The 21,340-nt window shown below is 36.9% G+C and overlaps 4 protein-coding genes across 7 annotated transcripts; 2 read left to right on the top strand and 2 right to left on the bottom strand.

Annotated features, from left to right (window-relative positions):
* The first annotated feature begins 104 nt into the window (after positions 1-104).
* LOC119075665 lies at positions 105-1,904 on the top strand. Of its 2 annotated transcripts, XM_037182177.1 has the most exons (4): positions 105-198; positions 294-1,160; positions 1,223-1,390; positions 1,466-1,904. In XM_037182177.1, exons 1-4 carry the CDS (start codon positions 180-182, stop codon positions 1,714-1,716), a joined length of 1,305 nt encoding a protein of 434 aa, XP_037038072.1. In that variant the 5' UTR covers positions 105-179; the 3' UTR covers positions 1,717-1,904. The 2 variants fall into 2 exon arrangements, with proteins under 2 accessions (XP_037038072.1, XP_037038071.1); XM_037182176.1 differs by having other exon boundaries at positions 1,223-1,904.
* Positions 1,905-3,636: 1,732 nt separating this feature from the next.
* On the bottom strand, positions 3,637-4,768 carry LOC119075672. The gene is made up of 3 exons (XM_037182189.1): positions 4,461-4,768; positions 4,101-4,396; positions 3,637-4,035 (listed from the first exon to the last, which is right to left on the bottom strand). The coding sequence occupies exons 1-3, from the start codon at positions 4,678-4,680 to the stop codon at positions 3,811-3,813; spliced, it is 741 nt and encodes a 246-aa protein (XP_037038084.1). The 5' UTR covers positions 4,681-4,768; the 3' UTR covers positions 3,637-3,810.
* A 1,109-nt stretch (positions 4,769-5,877) lies between these two features.
* LOC119075664 (protein RCC2 homolog) lies at positions 5,878-9,466 on the top strand. 3 transcript variants are annotated; one of them, XM_037182172.1, is made up of 7 exons: positions 5,878-5,985; positions 6,754-7,115; positions 7,191-7,398; positions 7,467-7,837; positions 8,015-8,273; positions 8,350-8,450; positions 8,587-9,466. In XM_037182172.1, exons 2-7 carry the CDS (start codon positions 6,792-6,794, stop codon positions 8,761-8,763), a joined length of 1,440 nt encoding a protein of 479 aa, XP_037038067.1. In that variant the 5' UTR covers positions 5,878-5,985; positions 6,754-6,791; the 3' UTR covers positions 8,764-9,466. The 3 variants fall into 3 exon arrangements, with proteins under 3 accessions (XP_037038067.1, XP_037038068.1, XP_037038069.1); XM_037182173.1 differs by lacking the exon at positions 5,878-5,985 and adding an exon at positions 5,992-6,053 and having other exon boundaries at positions 8,587-8,925; XM_037182174.1 differs by lacking the exon at positions 5,878-5,985 and adding an exon at positions 6,137-6,224 and having other exon boundaries at positions 8,587-8,925.
* Positions 9,467-12,599: 3,133 nt separating this feature from the next.
* On the bottom strand, positions 12,600-18,993 carry LOC119075652. The gene is made up of 3 exons (XM_037182150.1): positions 18,690-18,993; positions 13,229-15,475; positions 12,600-13,157 (listed from the first exon to the last, which is right to left on the bottom strand). The coding sequence occupies exons 2-3, from the start codon at positions 15,467-15,469 to the stop codon at positions 12,738-12,740; spliced, it is 2,661 nt and encodes an 886-aa protein (XP_037038045.1). The 5' UTR covers positions 15,470-15,475; positions 18,690-18,993; the 3' UTR covers positions 12,600-12,737.
* Between the last annotated feature and the right edge of the window lie 2,347 nt (positions 18,994-21,340).

Genomic DNA, 21,340 nt, shown 5'->3' with positions numbered 1-21,340 from the left:
AACGGTAAGGTATTATTTTGAATTTACCGCTCCACAGACTATAAAACGGCCGTTCACTTATGAACTGGGATGGCTGCGATGGTTTTTAAAATTTGTGACAGTGACAGTAACAAATAATCACAACGGTCGCTATATTTTGTAGTTTTTTGTTGTATTTTAACTAAATTTGTTGATCAAACATGGCAAGAACGAAAAAAGGTACGTACGGATGTTGGCTGGTAAACCAATTAACAATGAATTGTTTCGGAAATGTTCTAACACAAAACCATTTATTTTCATTCACTGAAATCCAGCGTCTAACGGTCAACGAAATCGAAAGACAACGCAACAACCGCAATCGAGTGCTATTGCCAAATTAGAGAATAATGAAACATTGCCAAGTACCAATGATGTTGATAACAAGTCGGACAACAAAAATCGCGGACACGTTTCAACCATTATGCCAACAGCCCGTGATAAGCTCTCCGGTAGTAAATCATTTTCGTTGCGTTCTAAGGACGAAAATGTTACCTTAGCTGGTTCCGTTTCAAGTAACATAGTTGATGGCGAATGCAATGAAAATGATAAAAGTGCAATTAGCGACGATCTTGATATTTCTGGGATCTCAGCCTTGATGACTGACGATAGTGAAGCATCAGTTATTGATCTGACTGATTCGATCCATAAAACCGAGGAAATTGCGAATGATGGTAGTGGTGACGATCAACAAGGATCAATGACAACTCGTCGCAAAAGTATTAGAAAACCGTTAAAACGATTGGCCTGCACCACTACCCCTCGTTATAACGTACCAAAACAGTCAAAGGGCACTCCATACATTCGTAAGGTGTCGTCCACAAATCATCGTAATAATCTAGCAAATGAAATAAAACTTTCGACTGGCAAAAAAGATCGAATCGCCGATGAAATCAAGACAAATGGTAATGTAAAACGCGTAACATTCAACAACAGTCCATCAATGAAACCATCATCTTCAGCTGCTAAATCTAATCAACTAAATCATCAGCGGACGTCGACAAACAGAAAACAGGCCACAAGTAAAATGCCCAATTTCAGCGCCATTCACGAGAAAATGTTTGAGAAAATGGAATCGATTGATGTGACCGTTCGAAAGCGTGAAGAGCGAATGAAAGCGGCCTCGTCAAAAAAAGAGGGTAAAGGTAAAATGATCGAGGGTCCACCCGATTACTAAACGCACTACATTTTTAACAATTGCTTTCAGGTTATTCACAAGGAAAGGTTGCAAACACTGAATCCACCAAATCGAAGAAAGTTGTTCGTAAATTGGACAATACGCAAGCTGGTCCCTCCAACATTACACACGTTGCCGAAGCGGTGAACGAATTACCCAAATCATCGCGATCGAAATCATTGCGAGCTGCTCCGAAAGTTGAATTGCTTCAAGAACGCCCGAATCCTAAGAACGTTGTGCCATTAACCAAATTGTTGCAGGCTGCTCCAAAACTTGAAGTGCTTCAAGAACGATCGAATCGCGATGCAGTCTTCAAATTCACCGGAATATCCGACCCGAAGATCGTTGCGCCATTACCAGACAAAAAGACCGTGGAGAATCGTTCCTCTAGGCGTCAGCAGGCGTACAAAGCTCGACCTGTGCCAAAAACTCATCCACAAAGCTCGAATCGTTTGAATGGCGTTCGCTTGAATCGACGATTTGAGTTGCAAATGAAATATCGTGAAACTCAGAATGAATTGTAGCCAACCAGCCAATTACATTCGTCATGTTATTAATTATGTGTAGGACACCTTTTTGTTAAGCAATTTTTAAACTTTTTTTTTCCAAAAATCGAATTTTCATTCGTCATGCCGGTCGAGAAATCAAGATTTTCGGAACCCTTAAATGAGTGAATTTGATTGAATATGAATAATAACGAAATGATCTTCAAAAAACTTCTTCAAATCTTTTATTTTGAGTAAAATACTTTACTTTTCTGGGAAACTACATGTATTATGACCCGGGGAATTATCTCACAGGCTGAAAAACATTGGAACTATTAACCGATAAATTTCGGCAATATGTTCAGTAATTTCAGATTCCCCAATAATATTCCCTTGTCCTGTCATGAAACGATTTCAAGTAACCGATGGAAAACGAATAACGTTTACTACTGGGACTCGTGCGAAATTGCTACGTTAAAATTCTTAAAATTTAGTAACATTTGGAATATCACTCAATTCCATCATCGAACCCAATGAAAGATAAGAAAAATGATAAAGTTCCAGTCACAAATACCAAAATGATGAAGCCATCATGATGATCTCGAACGCGTGTAGCTATCATGTGATTCCGGGAACCGATTTTCATTGACCTTCGTTGACAAAGGTTCAACTTTTGAAAATTTTATTTTCCAATTTCATTCTCGTCAAAATGTAATCGTTGGACTCCTGGCGCTCAAAAACTACAGTGGGATAGTATAACATAGTTTTCAAGCCTTGGCCTTATGAGAGACTGCACACCCCCAATGAACAAAAATAAAGTTTTACCGAAAATGCACCCAAAAAATTGATTGCTGTTCTAAATAGAGGGACCCTTGGGGAGTTCAAAACGATGGTCTGTTAAGCCGCACTAGATGCTTCCCCCATTCTCATACAACTAAGAAAAAAATTGTCGATTCAGGGTCGATTTTCCGACATCACGTCAAGTGGCGATTTTTTTATTTTTCGATTTTTAGATACGCGACAACAAATCGTACAACCACGACATTGGGCTCAAATTGAAGGTAAAACAGTCAAGTTTATTTTTGGGGAAATTATTTTTCACAAATTTAGTATTTCAGTAGCTTTTCCGGGTTTTCTGGAATTTTCTTTCAAGATTAATGATGACAATTATTGGTTTATTTCAATTAACCTTCAAAATATTTCTGATACACAACTGTCTTATGTTAAGCGGATTGTTCCTCATTCATTTCTATACCGCCCTTTTGAACTAATAATAATTTTTTAATAATTACAATCGCTAAACCGAACTGGTGTGCATACGTTATTTTGCACCAGCTGGTCCCATTTGGAATTATATGTGACCAGCTGGTGCAAAATAACTTATGCACACCAGTTCGGTTTAGCGATTGTATGCTTTGTTCAGAAAAGTTGTGCGGAATAGAATAGAGAACATTTGAGTTTAACATCAAATAGTTCTGAAAATAATATTTCTAAAGTTATTTCACATTGAACTTTAATTTTCATGCAAATTTCTGAGGGAATTCCGGCTAACCCGGAAAAACTACTGGGAAAACGGAATTTTCCCTATTTTTTTTCTCACTAAAAAAATTGGATCTTTTACCTTTCATTTGAGCCTCATATCGATGTTGCACGGTTAGCGGTCGCGTCTCTAAAAATCACAGAGGTCCTGCAAATCAACTTTGAAGGGGTGAAAAGGAGGGTAAGAGAGTTGGAAATTTTTGGCTCCCTCCCCAGAAATTTTTTATTTCACATACATAACAACCTCCAATCATCAGATCATCTCTACCCAAAATGTAAACGTTTTGGTCCTTATCAACTCCACTATCGAGCTGAACTTTGACTTTACGTGTATTTGTATGATGACTTTTCTAGACCCTACGTTGTACCATGACTTTCGGGAGCAGTTTGCCCCTCTGACTTTCCTCCAATGTTTGAAAAACTATTTTTTTTTTCCAATTTTTCTTTTTGTCCAATAATTTTAATTCAACTGAAGAATCATGTCGATGACATTTAAAAATTCGTCCACACTCACTGTGCAATTTAAACAATTAATAAAAACAACAACGTATGAAGAGTATAAAAATGGATAAAATCAATCATAACCGTTTTGGTCTAAACCGAATCTTTCGGTTTGTTCAAAAGCGAATACGGAATGTTTAGTGGATTCATCGACGGACAATTGAATGTGCTCCTTACAACAAATTCCATATCACTGAAATCGGTTGGATGTTTCACATCGGGCCGATCATCTTCCCCACTTGCTCTGCCATTGAAGAATTTTTGATACCTTTTGACGTCCTCTTGGAATTCTGGTGTATGCACTTGATCAATGAATTCCTGCGCGAAGAGGAAAATTAGCCGACCGGCAATAGAAATGATAATCCGAATTCTGCGACACTCACTTTATAGACTCCATATAAAAAGTCGTTGGTTGTTTGGTCCATGTGACACGTAGGGAAGCCCAATGAAAAATTGGTGAGTGTTTGGTAAAGCATTCGGACATCCACTTCCTCGTCCGTGTAATTGAAAACATCGGTGATTGTTTTCAACGACAAAGGTATGTCCAGGTTTCGCTCGGTGTTCGGGCTATCACACTCCTCAATACACTTGACCAGATCATTTGCCCTTTTAAATTCTTTTGTTTTGTTGCTTTTCTCGGTGATTGCCTGTGACCTTTGGGCAGTTTTGTTTACGAAACCTGTCAATAAATGCGATTGCTGAAGTCAAAGCCAGTGAGCGTAATTATTGACTTTAAGGCATACCTTTAATATCGTCCAGGTCGTATCGTTTGTTTCTCGGAAAGGCATTCACCAGTTGTTCTTCATCAGCAATGAGGCAATGATTTTCTTTCAACATTTTCAAAATGTTGTATTTACCATAGACTGGCATTGGGGGTTTCTTCGCTTCTTTGGATCTATTAATTTCTTTGAATTTTCGTTTCAGCGATTTTTTATCGTCGACCTTAGACGTTTCTTCAGACATTTTTTTGATTGGAAAATTTATTTACTTTTTGTTGTCTTTTTTGGCTCTTCTTCGTTCTACGCAAAGTTTTGGTCTAGATGACTCTTTAAATACGAATAAAATTTACAATGCAGAGTCGAATAGTCGTGTGTCAACAATAAAAATGAGCAAAATGAGCTCTGTCCAGCGTTTCATGATATAGAATAATATGAGGAAAGAGAAATAAATATTTTGACTGTCTTCGGTAATCTCACTCACATCAAAACATATTGAAAGAGAAGCAAATACTGTGACAAGTACCCCAAGGCAAGTTATAGAATAATATGATGAAAGAGAAAAACATATTTTGACAAGTACCCCATCGTAAGTTATAATAAACTGGTCTTCGGTCCACTCACTCACATCATAATATATTGAAAGAGAAGCAAATACTTTGACGTAATTAAATGGTCTTCGGTTTTCTCACTCTGATCGTAACATTCTATAGGGTACGTCACGTACAGCAATGTCCGGTGAAGTTCACTGTGAACATTTTGACAGGTTTACCCACATAATTTATGTCAGGAGACTTGTCAAAATTCATAGACTATTATGATCAGAGCGAGAAAACCGAAGACTAGTTAATTATGACTTGCCTTGAGGTACTTGTCAAAATATTTGCTTCTCTTTCAACATGTTACGATGCGAGCGAGAGGACCGAAGACCAGTTTATTATAACTTGCCTTGGGGTAATTGTCAAAATATTTCTTTCTCTATCATCACAATAGTCTATTGGTTAAACTTAATGAAGAATTACTGTACGAGCTCTAAAAATGTTTTAGCAAAGGCAAGAAACGAAAACTGGACTTTTCCGACTTTTCAACTTTTTATCTCTTGTCATGTTATTGTTTTTAGCTCTCTTCGCGTTGTCATTAAATATCAAACTTCCATTTGCTGCTAAATTTTAAGAAAGTTGAAAGAGAGAAAGAAGACCACTTAATCATCTCGATGGGTGATCTGTCAAAATTTGTATGAACAAACCAGGTAATTTAACTGAGCTCCATGGGGGCACACTCTTTTTGGCATTCTCCTTTAACACTACATTGAAATGAATCAATAGAAAATTGGCAGCAAATGCAAATGCTATGTAAATCAAGAGTTATATCGGTTATATCTAGTGTACCCGTGATACGCTTGCCACTTTATACCAAAGATAAATCCTTCATTGTAAATCGACAAATCAAGCAACATAAAACTGACCTAACTTCACTGCTATCCGGCATATGTCAAACATTTCTTCTCCGCGCTTTCGTGAAACAGTAAAATTTCATTAGAAGCTAAATTAAGGTAAATATATACAAATTGCAGCATCACTTGCGTTGTCTGAGTATCGAAGTATTGTTAGTAGTCGAATTGTGCGTAATTTGTAGCAGTTTTTGTAGTAAGTGAAATAGACAATAAAATCGTTAGAATTGGAACATTGACTCAGGCCAGGCAGCTGTGAAAAAATGCTTCATTTTGTTTTTTTCTTTTGTATTTTTTGTCGCTCAAGATCTCACAATCGTTTTGTTGTTTGGGTTCTACGGGTAATGTTTGAATCTCAAATCAGTACTTTAAATGGAATTTAATTCCAATATCTAGTAGTTTGAGTGGACATAAATTGCGTTTTAATTACACAAATTCGTCAGCGTTCATTTATTACTTTGTCTTTACCTATACAAGTATCGTACGGTCTGGGACGCCGATGCTCATACACTCATACCAATATGAGATGATAGATAGGTTTTATATTCGTAAAATTTTATCCATTGTTAAGCACATACTTTTTTCACCTTTTATGTGTTACATTTCGTTCTCGTGAAGAGTACAATGATCTTTTGTCGGTGTGGAAGCATAATTCATTCAAAATCGAATCGTCGCGGTTTTGTTTTTCTTTGAATCTGGGTAAAGACACAATTGCGTCAATGCACACAACATTGAAAATTGTTTGTGTCGAGTCTGGATTTATTTACGACAGTTTTCGAAAGGTGTCTAGTAAAAACCTACACCCTCCCCCATCACTCGATTTTATGTAAGGCGACAAATCATTAACCAAGCGAATTTTTCATGTCGTAGCTCGGACAAGCCAAACTCAGCAAGAACACTAAGAGACTATGTCTTCAAAGCGCAAATCCGATAAACCTCTTCCAGCGAAAAGGGGTCGCAAGAAGAAAACTGACGATGATTTTGAATCAGACACATCCGATACGATCGACGATGATGTTAAGACTGGTGGTGATATTGAAGTGATCATCATGAACGATGAGGTACCGACAAAACTGCCGGAAGAATTGTTGAAAACATACGATCGTGATCCCGGTAAACTGATGGTTGCCGGTATGGTTACATGGGATTTGACTGGACGTCGTGATCCGAAAGGAAAAGTGACTAAAATCCGACCGAATCTTTATGTGTTCAATCGATTCACCGACGAGAAGGTATGCTGAACTGACGCACTCATATTTGATCGTCAATACTCAATCGTTCAACCTTTTTTTCCCTATTCCGTTCAGTATCGTTTGATCGTAAGCGGATGTAGTTCGGCTCATAGCATCCTACTCAACATGGATCGTAAAGCAATGAGTTTCGGACGAAATCAGTTTGGCCAGTTAGGTCATCCCAAATTAGAAGTGTATGAAACACCCACCGTCATTGCCGAATTGGAGAACGTCAATGTTATTCAGGCAGCTTGTGGACGTAACCACTCACTATTTCTGACAGGTATGTAAAGGAACCACAGTGCTCCATGATGGAAATAACATTTAAAACGAAAATTGTCTAACATGCAGATACTGGCACCGTGTACGCTTGTGGTGATAACAAAAGTGGTCAATGTGGCATCGGTTCAACTACTCCGATCGTTCAAAAACCGACTCGGATTAATTATCGTGGGCCTCCGATTATCAAAGTTGCATGCGGCGCTGATTTTTCCGTCATATTGGACATTAAAGGCAATTTGCATTCATTTGGATTGCCCGAATACGGTCAGCTGGGTCATAATACAGATGGCAAATATTTCGTCAATTCCAACAAAATGACATTCCACTTTGAAACGTCTCCGAAGAAAATTGTCTTGTACATTGAAAAGGCAAAGGATGGTCACATAACACCCATCGAGGGAGTTCAGATTGTAGACTTCAGTTGCGGTAATAACCACACGGTAAGGGATTTCTTTCGGTCCAATGTGGCGAATAGAGTCTGAGAAAAATCAATCAATCCAGTGAGTAATATCTGCCCGAATTTCTTTGTACGCTTCTGCTGCGATTTGAATGATATTATACCCAGACGTTCGAACCAACTAAACTCGAAAATAATTTCCTTCCATTTCCCTAAACAGGTGGCAATTGATTCGAAGAAACGAGCGTACAGCTGGGGATTCGGCGGCGTTGGCCGCTTGGGTCATGCCGAACAAAAGGACGAAATGGTTCCTAGGATGATTAAGTTTTTCGACTCGTCATCGCGTGGCGTCCGTAGCGTTTTCTGCGGTTCTTCGTACAGCATGGCTATCAACGAACTTGGCGTTCTGTTTATGTTCGGACAGAATAAGAAGACTGGTGAAGCGAATATGTATCCGAAGCCGGTTCAAGATCTTGCAGGTAGGGCGGATTGGACAGTTACATGTAGTTCGAGTGGATAATTGTTTTTCGTTTTCTTTGTCATTTCATTGATCAGGCTGGCATATCACTAGCATTGGTTGTTCGAATACTTCCATTATCATTTCCGCAGACGATACTCTTATTGCTTGGGGCGCATCTCCAACGTATGGCGAATTGGTGAGTGTTTCTTTTTACTTTAACGATTTAGCGATTTAACGATCAAATTACGAACCATTTTGATGTTAAAAATACCCCATAATGAAGATCGACCAGTAACACTCATTGAAAATGTGTTTCCATTTTCCGTTTACAGGGACTTGGTGATTTGCTAAAATCCAGCACCGTTCCGAAAGAAGTGACTCGGTTGACTGGAATGAAAATGCCGCAGGTTGCAATGGGTCTGTCACATTCACTAGTTTTGGTAAACACCGACGATGAGGCAACATTAGCCAAATATGAGAAACTACCAGAATTCGATGTCGATGACTAAGATAAAGATTCTAGCTGAACAAACAACAACATCAAAACCGAAAACAAAATTTCTCTTGTACTTCACAAAAAGCAACCGATTCAGCTGCATCAATGGGATGTGATTTTGGTATACAAGTCGTATTAGCTATTAATTTTTAAGATACAAGTATTTAAACAACAAAAAACAAAATCTAGAGTTAAAAGTCTTACAATGAATCTGAGTCTGGCCAATGCAAGCTCTCATTTTCACACCTATCATTAAATCCTAAATTTAAAGAAAATTAAAACTGAAAGATGAAACGGTCGGTCTGATAATACTTAAAAGCACCAGACACTCAGCTCGAATTTATTTATCTGAAAGCCAATAGACTTGGTGTTCAAAGCAAATCATTTTCGTTTCCAAACTTTTTAATGTGACAGAAACTCGGCTTTCTTTTTAAACGAACATTTTTTTTGTCGATTTTTGGTTTGTAATTTTCGTACTTTTCAAAATTGTTTGTCATTGTGTCTTATTTGAGATTTGTATTTTAGCTTTCATTTTTAGTGTTCTTTTTCGCTCGATCGATTTAATTTCCTCAGTGTTTTGTTGTAGCCAATTCGAGAATAACTCTGTAGAATTAAGTTCTAACTTACCTTATATTTTACATGTTTTTTATATAAAAGAGAAGAAAATAGAATAAATGGAAATTGTTGTCACAGTGGAAGATGATATCGAACAAAAATTTTGGGTTTTTTTCATTTGCATCGTGTTATATTCAGTATGAGTACCTTGTGGTAGTAAGACTGACTAATCCATAATCATCTGGGAAATCCATGTGATTTGGGAATCGGTGATGTATGAACGGCTCATCAATCAAAACTTTTAGTCTTATTTTTCTATCTTCTTCACTTCCTAGAAATCCAAATGCAAATCCATCCAAGGGAAAGAATCAAAACTCAGCAGACCTGATTAGACCTGATCGCAAGCAGAGCAGAGTTGGTAAAAAACGGAGGACGAGATTCGGTTGAATACTTTTAGACAAGGTATCAACAAAGCAAGGAGATCAGATGAAAGAAAATATAATGTCCAATTGGCTCAAAACATAATTGAAGCTAACTGCAATATGAAAGTCCTACGGAGAAAAATGACAAACGCCAAAAAAGAAATCTTCAAATTACGAGACAAAACAGGAACGATCCAAATGGATCGAAATGCGATATTAAATATTGCAACAGAATTTTATGAGAATTTGTTTTCTTCAGCAAGACAGAGTCCAACGGAAGAAACCGAAGATAGACCAATAATAAGAAACGTGGGATCGGAGGATATGCCCGACATAACTGTTGATGAGGTCAAGGCCGCAGTAGCCGAGATGAAAAACAGAAAGTGTTCCGGAGAAGATGGTGTTCCAGTGGAAGCCATTAAACTAGGTGGAGACTCCTTATCAAAGGCAATCACGGCTTTGTTTAATCAATGTCTCCAATGGGAAGAAGTAACAGAAGCCTGGGAAAATGCGGTAATTACATTGCTGCATAAAAAAGGAGACATAACAAAGCTGGAAAATTACCGGCCCATAAGCCTATTGTCAACACTCTATAAGTTGTTTATGAAAATCATTACGAAGAGGAACACTAACAAGTTCGACTTCTACCAACCTGTTGAACAAGCTGCTTTCAGATCTGGTTTCAGCACAAACGACCATTTGCAGGTGATGAGAACGCTTATTGAGAAGTGTCGTGAATACAACATCGACATAGTCTTGCTATTCATAGACTTCGAAAAGGCTTTCGATTCAGTGGAAACATGGTCGATATTGGACGCATTAGACGAATGTAGAGTAGACTCAAGGTACTCCAACACAATTCGATATGTGTATAAAAATGCTACTTCATGTATAAAACTTCATAAGAGCACGGAGAAATTCAGAATCGGCCGAGGTGTAAGGCAGGGTGACACTATTTCACCGAAATTATTCACGGCGATTCTGCAGAGTATTTTTAAGAAGTTAAACTGGAGTAAAATGGGAATAAGATAAATGGAGAGTACCTGAGCAATCTCCGCTTTGCTGATGACATTGTACCGCTAGCAGCGAATCTAGGTCAGGCTCAGCTTATGCTATGTTAGGTCTGGACAACCAGACTGCAGAAATAAGACGTAGGATTGGTCTTGCATGGGCAGCGTTCGGAAAACTCAGACTAATTTTCAAAAGCAAAATGAATAATAGTCTGAAACGCAAAGTTTTCGACACTTGTGTCCTTCCAGTGCTCACTTATGGAGCGGAAACGTTGACTTTAACGAAAACATCCGAAGATAAATTGAGAGTGACACAAAGAGCCATGGAACGGAGTATGCTTGGAATAACACTCAGAGACAGAATGACGAATCAATGGATTCGACAACAAACCAGGGTCGTTGATGTCATGGAAAGAATAGCATCTCTGAAATGGGGCTGGGCGCGACATATTGCAAGAAGGACAGACGAACGTTGGACCAAAAAGATCATGAACTGGCGACCATATAAAAGACGAGCTATAGGTAGACCACCAGTGAGATGGACAAACGGAATTAAGAATATTGCAGGTACAAACTGGCAGCAAATGGCAATGGATCGTACGAAATGGAAAGAAGTTGGAGAGGCCTACATCCAGCAGTGGATAGAGACAGGCTGAAAAAAGAAGAAGAAGTACTTCCTAGATAGCCATGGTCGCCGTTCCCTACATTACAAAACAATGGCTACACTCTGCTATGATGGTATGAGACTCTATGATGGTATGGGTCATTTGCAGATATTCTTTTTTCAAACATATCACCTTTGGGAAAAATTCACTACACCCGGGAGCAAAAGTGTATTTAGGCAATATTCTCCTTATGACTAATCGGATAAATGTGAACTTATGGTCTAGCCTCGACAAGGTACAAATTTAGCAGTATCGATATGTTCGAAAAAGTTCTGCTGCGTGGCTCCAGCACCACTTTTACCTCGAAAAATTGACGATTTTGGAAAAGGTCCGTTGCATGGCGCGATCCGGATACCTGCAAACTAATGGTATGGGATGTCATCACTAGACACTAGACACTAGACATTAGAACCCTACAAATTGCTCGGGTTAAGTGGTCGAGCGGGCAACAGCATCACTTCTTCGAAGAAAAAAACACAAAAATGACAACCCTGTGTCACTCTAGCTCATCCGTATCAAAACTTTTGATAGAAAATTTTGTCTTATATTGTTCCCTGAACTCCAACCTTTCGATTGATACGTCATGTCAACTTCAATTTTTATAGTTCTTTCGACTAAAAATTCAGAATCGCCAAAACGGTACTCAAATACATATGCTAATACCCGAGCTCATAGCACCTGTCTGAGCATTTTCAAAATTCCATTCGACCCGTATGTTTTACCTACATGAAATTCAAGGACTAAAACATACTTTGGAGAAGTCACGCCGACACAAGTACGTGATTGACACCCGCTTTCAATATAAACAGTTGATCTACCCATAATTTACATCCTTGAGGAATCATTTGATATTAAACAGTGTAGATCGTTAGAAGATGGCGCCATCTCTAAAATGAGTAATATATCGACGGCAACGCTAGGCAATGCTTTAACGGTTAATGGATAAAGACGACAACAGCTTGATTTACACTTATCAAAAAAGTACACTGTCTGAGATAGACAAAATTGTCACTTAAGTATGGTTTCCACTCAACAAAAGGTACTTCGTGAGAGAGCCGTTAGAGAGCGAGCTGTCAAGTAAACAAAGCAAAAATTGAAAAAATGGAATTTTGTCTGTCACACTGAGTACTTTTTTGGTAAGTGGAAATCAAGCCTGAGATAATAATTTTGATGCAACGCAATTCAAAAAAATAAAATTTGATTTTAGTTTATTAAAATTCCGAACATTACTAAAATAAATTAATTTTACAAATAGCAACGATTTCAATGGCACAATTCAATAAATTATTTCTTTCTTCTTGTCTTACTTCTTTCAGTGTTAATTTACACAAAAGATCACACATAGCTCTCCAGCAATGATTTCTGTTTCAATCTGCAGCCACTATTCTCGCTATGAGATCGAACAAACGACCGATTGGTCAAACTATCATTCAAAAGTCTCATTATTCTCGAAACCTCTGCCGAATTATGTCCGGGTGATTGGCTTAAATTTTCCTCAATTTGTGAGAAAATAGGAACAATATTATTGTCAAGTATTTCTTTCCCGACGGACGACTCGTGTATCAGCATAGCGAATATGTGCAGAATCGTTTTGATTGTCCGATTTAACGCCGTATTTTCGTTGCGCGTACGATAACGTCCATAGAACTGCGTTTTGAAGATTGCAGTGATAAAACTGATGATTAGTTTGTTGGCCAAATGCTTGTGGCACTTCCTGTTGCAAGCCATATTGTACAACATGTTGACTATTTGCTCCTGTTAAGAAGAAGAGGAGAAAGAAGATGTTAAATCATGACGGAAATACTAGAGCATTGAAGAGAACTTACGATTAAAAAAATGGAAGCACCAGGTCCTCTGGCTAGACAGGCGTGTTTAAGTTTCAGCACCGTTCCATGAGACATTAGCGAATAAATTGATGTAGTTTCAATTCGTGACAGATTGTTCAGGCATGCAGCGCACAACAGAAGCGTCTGACAACAAATTGTATCAGTAACGATTTCCGAAATTCTTTCGACCAACTTTTCCACGCATGATTTAAGTCCCTCAATCGTATGTGTCTTTCCATGCCATGGAGCTGTAATTTGCGCCAACAGTGATAATGCCTCCCTGTACTCCGGATCCATTCGATTTGCCTGTGTCGTGTCGTCCGTTAATATTTCAGTGAGAATATCGATTCCACCGATTGACTGAAATTGCCGGATAGTATCTTTTGTCGAACAAATTGTGGCTAGTGCACGCAGGGCCAGTGTTCGTACGGTGGACAGTTTTGAGTCCAGGCAGATTGTTAATAGAAGTCTTACTGCATCCGACTCAATAAACGCATTGTTTAGAGATGCGAACTGTTTGAATTCGGTGTTGGATAGAATGGAAATCAAACTCAGGTTTGAGCGCATAATCAGATCACATTTTGTTGTTTCGATTCGGATCAGTATGACTTTGATTAGCTTAAGAAACACTAACTGTATTGTAATGATCAGATATCGCTTCAACACTTGCAATTCTTCGAACAGAATATTGAAGTCAAAATCGTCGGCTTTGTTATCGACAACTGCTTGCAAATCCGAGGTGATTTCTGTTATACAGCTGATGTTATCCTCAAATCGGTCGTAGGTTGAATCGTTCGGCGTTCCAAAAATATTTTTCGTCCGCAGTCGACTAACAAAGTCCATCACATTTTCGTTTAATTTGACTAGTAGTGAGGACACGATTGTCACCACATCAGGTGACGCATTACCACTTAACAGTTGCTCCACACATTCAAAATCTCGTTGAAGATTTTCAGCTTTGGTTTGAACACTGCGAATAATTTTGCCGGCCGTCACGGAATTGAGTGCCGCTGATTTTGTTATAACCTGGGCAATAGACTTGGTCTGCAGTGTTGATAGCACTTCATGACAGTATGTTGATCGTATCTCATCTAACCAATAGTGAACTGATGACGCATGACCGTTAAGTAAAGGATTTGTGTATTCAATGTATGTACAGGTTTCCCAGTTCATCGTTGCCGATAGATCTATGAACTCAGGGGAATGATCTGGTTGAGAAAGACGTTCAAGAGTTTTGAATCTTGTCTGCTCCTTTGTTTTTGGTGTCGACGTATTGGTTGGAAATAACGAAGCGTACGTTGGCAAGGCTGGTTCAGTTGGCTGATTTTCTGGTTTCAGATCATTGACACTGTTATCGCAATCTCCACACCCAAATACGACGGTTTCATTGTTATACTTCTTAGGTGACGCTTTAAGTATACTCTTTGGTGTTTGCGGTAAAGCTTTCTGCATCATCATTGAATTTTCCTCTTCATTCTCGATGCCATTTGTATTTGACTGTAAACTTTCATCAGAACTTGACGATAACTGGTACACATCGCTTGCAGATCCAATCGAAAATTGAGAAACACATTTCAGTAGCTTTCTATTCACTCCCTCCGAGCGTGTGATCGTTGTACCCCTCTTTATTGATCTGTCCTTATCACATTTTTTGTTTTTTATATCAGAAAATGCTTTCCGATTGGAAACTGGAGATGTTGAACTGTAGTTTAGACTATCAATCTGTACGAGTAGGTCTGGCGAACCAACCCTTTCGTAAATCGGTGAATTTGGTGCACTGAACGATATACGTCGAGATGTACTGGTAAAATCGACGTTCAACTTTTTTCGAATAACTGTCGGTGGCGTTGAACGTTCGCTGCATATCGACGGTGATCTTTGGAATATTTCCGTGTTAATTTGATGGTTGACGGTTTTCTTTGGTGTCAATTTATCTGGTGATGTTGTCAGTGAGAGATTGTTGTTACGATTGCGTAATGTGGGACTAGAATGGGAAGAGCCATGATGATTTGTCGGTGGTGAGTTGTCACTATCGGAGAATCCTGAATCCTGACTCTTAAGACTGCCTGGACTTCCGCGACGATAGCTCCACGACGTGGTTATGTCTGGTGATACATTTGTTTTGCTGGTTTTGGTGATTTGTTGTAGTAATGGAAAGCCAAAGTGATTATTCTCTGCACCATTTCCCCACCAGACTTTGCTTTGGGCTCGGCGAAAATTTGATTTGTTCGTTGAAGACATTTCGATCTGTAATGAAAGAGACGAGAGTCTATTAAAAAGCTGGTATAAAAGGCAAATGATTCAACAATATAACTCGTTTCCCTAGATCACCAAACTTTATATCGAATGGGGTGGCTATTGTCAGAAGCTATTAGTGGTCAACTATTTGCTGGTTGAATTTCAATCCCATTTTGCAGTCGGACAAATTTATGAAATTTTTCAACCATGACGATAAAGTAAAACATTTTCTATGAGAGAATACAATTACTTTCACAACAACTTTAATTGTTCGTTAAATTTATGGTCATGTCCACTTTGCCATTAATTTGAACCTAAAATGCGAATAGTTATCGTATGCGTCTATGGCATATAAACCATTCGATTTAACCATACACGGAAAGTGTGTTTTCGATTTCATTGTTCGGAGATGCAGCACGTGCAAAACTAAATAAAAGTAAAGAACAACAAGTGTGTCTATAATATTATCATATTTGCAGCTATTAAAAGCGGCTTGAAATTGAAACCGCATCACAATACTAACCGAATGCAACAAAAACCATATAACATCACTGCATGAGTATACTATTGACATTGTCCATATGTAATTCGAAGCGATATTTAATGAGTAATTAGAAAGTCTAATAATAGGAATGAAACAGATGTGTGTCCAATGCTCACAGAACCGTTTAAAGGGCTATTAAGGTTGAACTACATTCGATTTTGGTTTCGGTTTTTAAATTACTTTGTTAGAATTGCTGCGATAATGTGTTAATCGAATAGATTTGTTCGAGATTAACCAAAATCGAAAGCAATTCAATTCTTAGAAACATAGTTTGGAAATCGGTTCTCTATATATGTAGTGTATGTGCTATATAAGCGTTTATTTTCGCACTCATATTACTACTCCAGTAATGGTCGAATCCGGTCAAATCACTTTATCAGCGTTTTAAACGTTTGCCAACAATAATTTTATTACGGATGATAACACAGGTCAACACTCCATGAATTGGTGATTGCACTGTAATGACCATAAGTAAATCAAGAAAATTATCTTATCATTCCGCTTGAAGATGATAGTTTTCTATTTATATTCGAATACGCGATTTTCTTTTATTATTCTTTAAAATTTAAATAATTTGATGAAACAACCGTTTAGCGGTTAAACAAACGCATAAATGATCTCATCTTCAATTCACTTTGTTCTCCAAAAGAAGCATCTTTTATTACCGATCTGTAAATGCAAACTTATGCTTAATAAACCCTACGACTTAACGCACCTCGGATAATGTTACATAAAAATTCATTTCACGTTAATCTAATTGAAATCATGTTCCCAGGCCGTTGGATAATGCAATGAAATAAATTATTCGAATTTAGAAAAAGAAAAACAAATCAACATAACTTCTTAGCATTTAGCATTTCGATGTAGAAAGAGAATATTAATGAACACAGGTGAATATTATATTGTTATGAGAGAATCGCGAAAAAATGTGTAAGTCTTCCTCGTACGTCGAACGCTTAGTAATATTTTTGATTGTTTATTCTACTCCAGGCCGTGTGTGTTACTGTTTATGTAGAACGTAATTGGAATTGAACGTATCTATGCAAATTGCGCGAATCTGTTACTTCTTTTGGACAAAATATTTCCAACGCATTGATGCGAATCTTTTACATCATTTAGTCTTACGAACGTTTTGCTATATAAACTTACCCTACCAGTGCTTATCATCGCTATTTGTCGATCTGATGCCGATAACAGATGACCACCGAAGGTTTTTAGTATCATTTGCAAACCTTCTCCGTATTCAATCAAAGAAGAAACAACTAAGACACCTGAAAGGTGCAACCGATCAGAATTCTTAAAATTCACTGACTCAGCATGTATATGAGTCATGCAATGTTGTTAATTAGGTATAAATCAACGGAAAGGTATGCGAATCATTTCAACAACTCTCGGTTTTTATACCACAAAGAATCGGAAAAAACAATCGATCTGTTATGGAAGCTCTAAGCATATCAACGATTACACATGATATTTGTAAATTTCTTTTTTTTTCGAATCGATTGACAAATTTCGGAGATAAAACAAAAATCTTATCGCAATCTATTAACCTCATTTATAGGAAATTATCTAGTGCCTGCATGACCCATAAACGTGTTACCTAAACAAAAAAAGTAACGAAACAATTGCAACAATCCGAATTAATTGTTTAGAGAAAAAAATATTCTCTTGCACGGTTAATGTGTTATGAGAATGGAAGGATTGTGATTGTACAATATAAGAACTTTTTTTTAATCACTTTGTAAATATCAACATTAAATATTGACACATTTTGTAATGCAACTTCTTATGAGAGATCATTTTAGTTGTAACGATCAATGGGTTTGAGTCATAACAACAATTTAAATATAAAAATGAATAGAAACACTTTGCCTCGCGTAATGATAAATCATAGAATTGCTTTAAATATTCTGAGAATTAAGTTCATCATCAAATATTTTGTCGAAATTCCGAGATAAATTCCGCGATATACCAGTTTCATAGCATATATACACCGCTAGCAGCATACCTCTATATACATACGCTAAATTTAAATTTTTCGTTTTCAATATAATATCATATCAACATGCAAACAGACCTAGCCTCTGAAGACACTTTTTTTTTCTTTAAATAAATTAAACGAACAAAATGAAAAAGCTGAAAACATAAATTGAAATGTGTAATTCAGGAACACATTCGGCTTTTCGTTATCATCAGTACATCATAATATGTATATATGGCATAACGACAGAGAGAAAAAAAAAAGAATTATACTCGACAGTTGTTCGCACCCTCATATTGTACCATACATTCAGCACTAATATTTTGATACTTGGTTCTTTACCCTTATTATTTTGTTATATTCGAGTGAACACCTTTTCCTACGCATAACATGGGATGCTTAGAATATGTTTTTACAGTTGAAAAAGGACGCGTGCCAATCACACAATTACTATTTCCGGTCGTACTTCAGAAATCATTTCGAATAACAAGCGAAATCTTTTGCTCCAGAATTGAATTCAATTTTTTTTTTACCATGAGGAGGGTGTATCTTAGGTCTTCGACTCATTGGCATTTTTTATACTAAGTCTGATTTTTATTTAGTCAAGTGTTTCCGACAAACAGCTCAGCTTCCGTTATATATTATAGATGAACATACCCGGGCGGGATCTAATATAATATATAAATCAAGTAGCTCACCTTTTTCGTTTAGTAATGGGTTTCCAATTAAGCTGATGGTATCCGTTTGGTTATAAATCCTTCATTAATTATAGTAAAGCTTAACATAATCACTGTACACAAAAAGTTTTGTTGATTTCGAACACTTTTCTTTACACCGAAAATACTTGGAAGCGTTAACCTACTGATAATCACCGTATATCCGACAAGTAGCAACAGAAATTCGTATTTTATTTACTATTTATACACATACAATACCAACGACAGCACATCTGTACTCTAACATGACTTAGTAACGTATGAAGTGCTGGACTTTTTTTTAAAACCAGTAACGTTCAACTCACCCAACGATTATATTCTTTCATTCCATATTATACACACCGTGCAACGATGTACATATATACACATTCATGCATGAAAAAGAATGATGATTAAAGGTAGAGTACGATCGCACAAATATACAAACGTATTACACGATAATCGGCGATATGATACCAACCGACAGTTTGTGATGTGACTAATTATTTATTTACCTTAATCGAGGTAGATGAAGCTGTTATAGTAATGCCTCTGATTAAGACGATTATTTAAATAACAATGTGGTGTGTTATCAGTCGCGGTAGTATTTAAATAAGGAAATTGTAAAGCTATGAATGGATCTCTTGAACCAGGTGGCAATTATTTAGTTTAATAAATTTTAGCCGTTAAAATCGATTGCTGGTATACTCCACATGAATAAAGAATCTACCGCAACAAATAATTTTCTCTCAATTTTACTGAGACGGGACTCAGACCACAGTAATTAGTTACGATGTTATAAACTATGCAGCACAGCATCAAATAAAACAAGAGTTAATTAAAACACCTGAAACCTCGACCATATTATATCTTCTTAAAATTTCAATTAAATCCTTCGCCATAATCATTTCATCCACGAAAGAGAACCGCTCCGGAAAAAAGAAGTATTTTCATGTACCAGATTAACCAGATTTTCATCCCTTGGATACTGAAAAATTTAATTACAATGTAAGACGAGACGATGTACAATTTCAGTCGGTTCGTCGTATGAAACGAGAAAAACGACTTTATATGCATAAAGAAGAAAATGTAATCAACTCCTATGTAAAGCGAAACTGTTGAAATAACCTTGGGTTACCTACAGAAAATGTTCGTTGTCCTTTTTAAAAATGTATAACGCATTTTGCCCATCAAGGTTTATAATGAGGACACTTACAAATACACAGTCATGTGTGATAGAGATGAAATGAATAAAATTCTCGTTCGCAACCATTAAGAAACAAGAAATAATTTTCATAAGGGTATAGTATGTGCTTGTGACGATGAATGTGTATTATCCGCTACCAAAGGACAAGGGACTTTAATTTAGTTTCCAATGTTTGTGCTCTGTACAAAGCAGTCCCTTCTCCCTATTCGATTTTGGAAAAAAAAATTAAATTGAAATACGTAAACTTCGTGATATAAAAATAAAACCAAACTTCATCCAATAAATGCATGTACGTTACGTTTTTTTGTACTTATATGGATGAAAAATATAAATATATAAGGGGTGCGACTGCGTGAGTTACTGAATGGGTATTGCGCACATCTGCCAAAAATCAAACCGATATGTGAACATTTGGATGGGATACGAAAATTGTTATCCATATGGTTGTAATTATTTGTTATGTATAAAGGTTACAATGTTTTCGGTTATTTTTGAATTTTGATTTACTATTTTTATCAGTTGGAAGGTGGTGAGTGTTAGGCTTATGTAAATGGTATGGTTGTTAGTACTTCTTTATTTCAGTTAAATTATCCTATGTGTAATTGAAGAGACGTTTCTATTTTTGTCATAAAAAATCTCGGCCCATTGAGCGCTAAATGGCTAATGAATGGGATACTCATCGAATACATGAGAGGTATCATTGTATTCGATCAATGATTTTAATTTCAATTGGATGCCTAAAATGCTTTGTCCATTTATCCGTTTAAGTTTTATAAATTGATTCATTTAAAATTTATACAATGGTGAATGATAATTTCCACAACAAACGACACTGCATATTGTAAAGATTTATTGTTGTCTCAGCTATCCTGCTCTAACCTGTCGACTGATTCTACGATTTTCGATAAAATATAAAAATAGCAGACGTCAGAGTCATTGTTTTTTTTTCGAACGACTGTATCATCTGTTATCGATAGCGACGACAAATATAAAATGCGATCTCTAACTAATTCCTTCTTATTTAGCAAAATGTGTATGAAAACAAATCAAGTACTTGATTTTGCATCATTTTGTTGAAAATACATATGTAGATCGACAGACGAAAGAGAAAGACTCGAGCGCCATAAATCAGCAAATCTTCAAATATCAAATAGAAAAAGGACTCATTTCAGGAACATATTAGTCTGTTTCCCCAAAATTGCTCCAAATATTCTTCTGATAAAAACACGAAATCTAAATCTAAATCAAAAAGCTGCAAATTTACCAGAATGGGAGAAAATTCATGGCTTATGACAGAATGATTGAGAGATAAGATTTTGTTTCATTTACCATCGGAACAACCTTGAGATAAATGCAATAGAATTTTTCGAATGATTTAGGGAAGTTATTCGTCGTGGAGATGATAAAGAATAAAGGAAACGGGTAGTCATAATGTTCATTGTGTATA

The sequence above is a fragment of the Bradysia coprophila genome, unplaced genomic scaffold (genome assembly GCF_014529535.1).
Source record: "Bradysia coprophila strain Holo2 unplaced genomic scaffold, BU_Bcop_v1 contig_232, whole genome shotgun sequence".
NCBI classification, from domain to species: Eukaryota; Metazoa; Arthropoda; class Insecta; order Diptera; family Sciaridae; genus Bradysia; species Bradysia coprophila.
The sequence above is the reverse complement of the archived record's forward strand: the minus strand, read 5'-3'. Positions and strand labels throughout refer to the sequence as shown.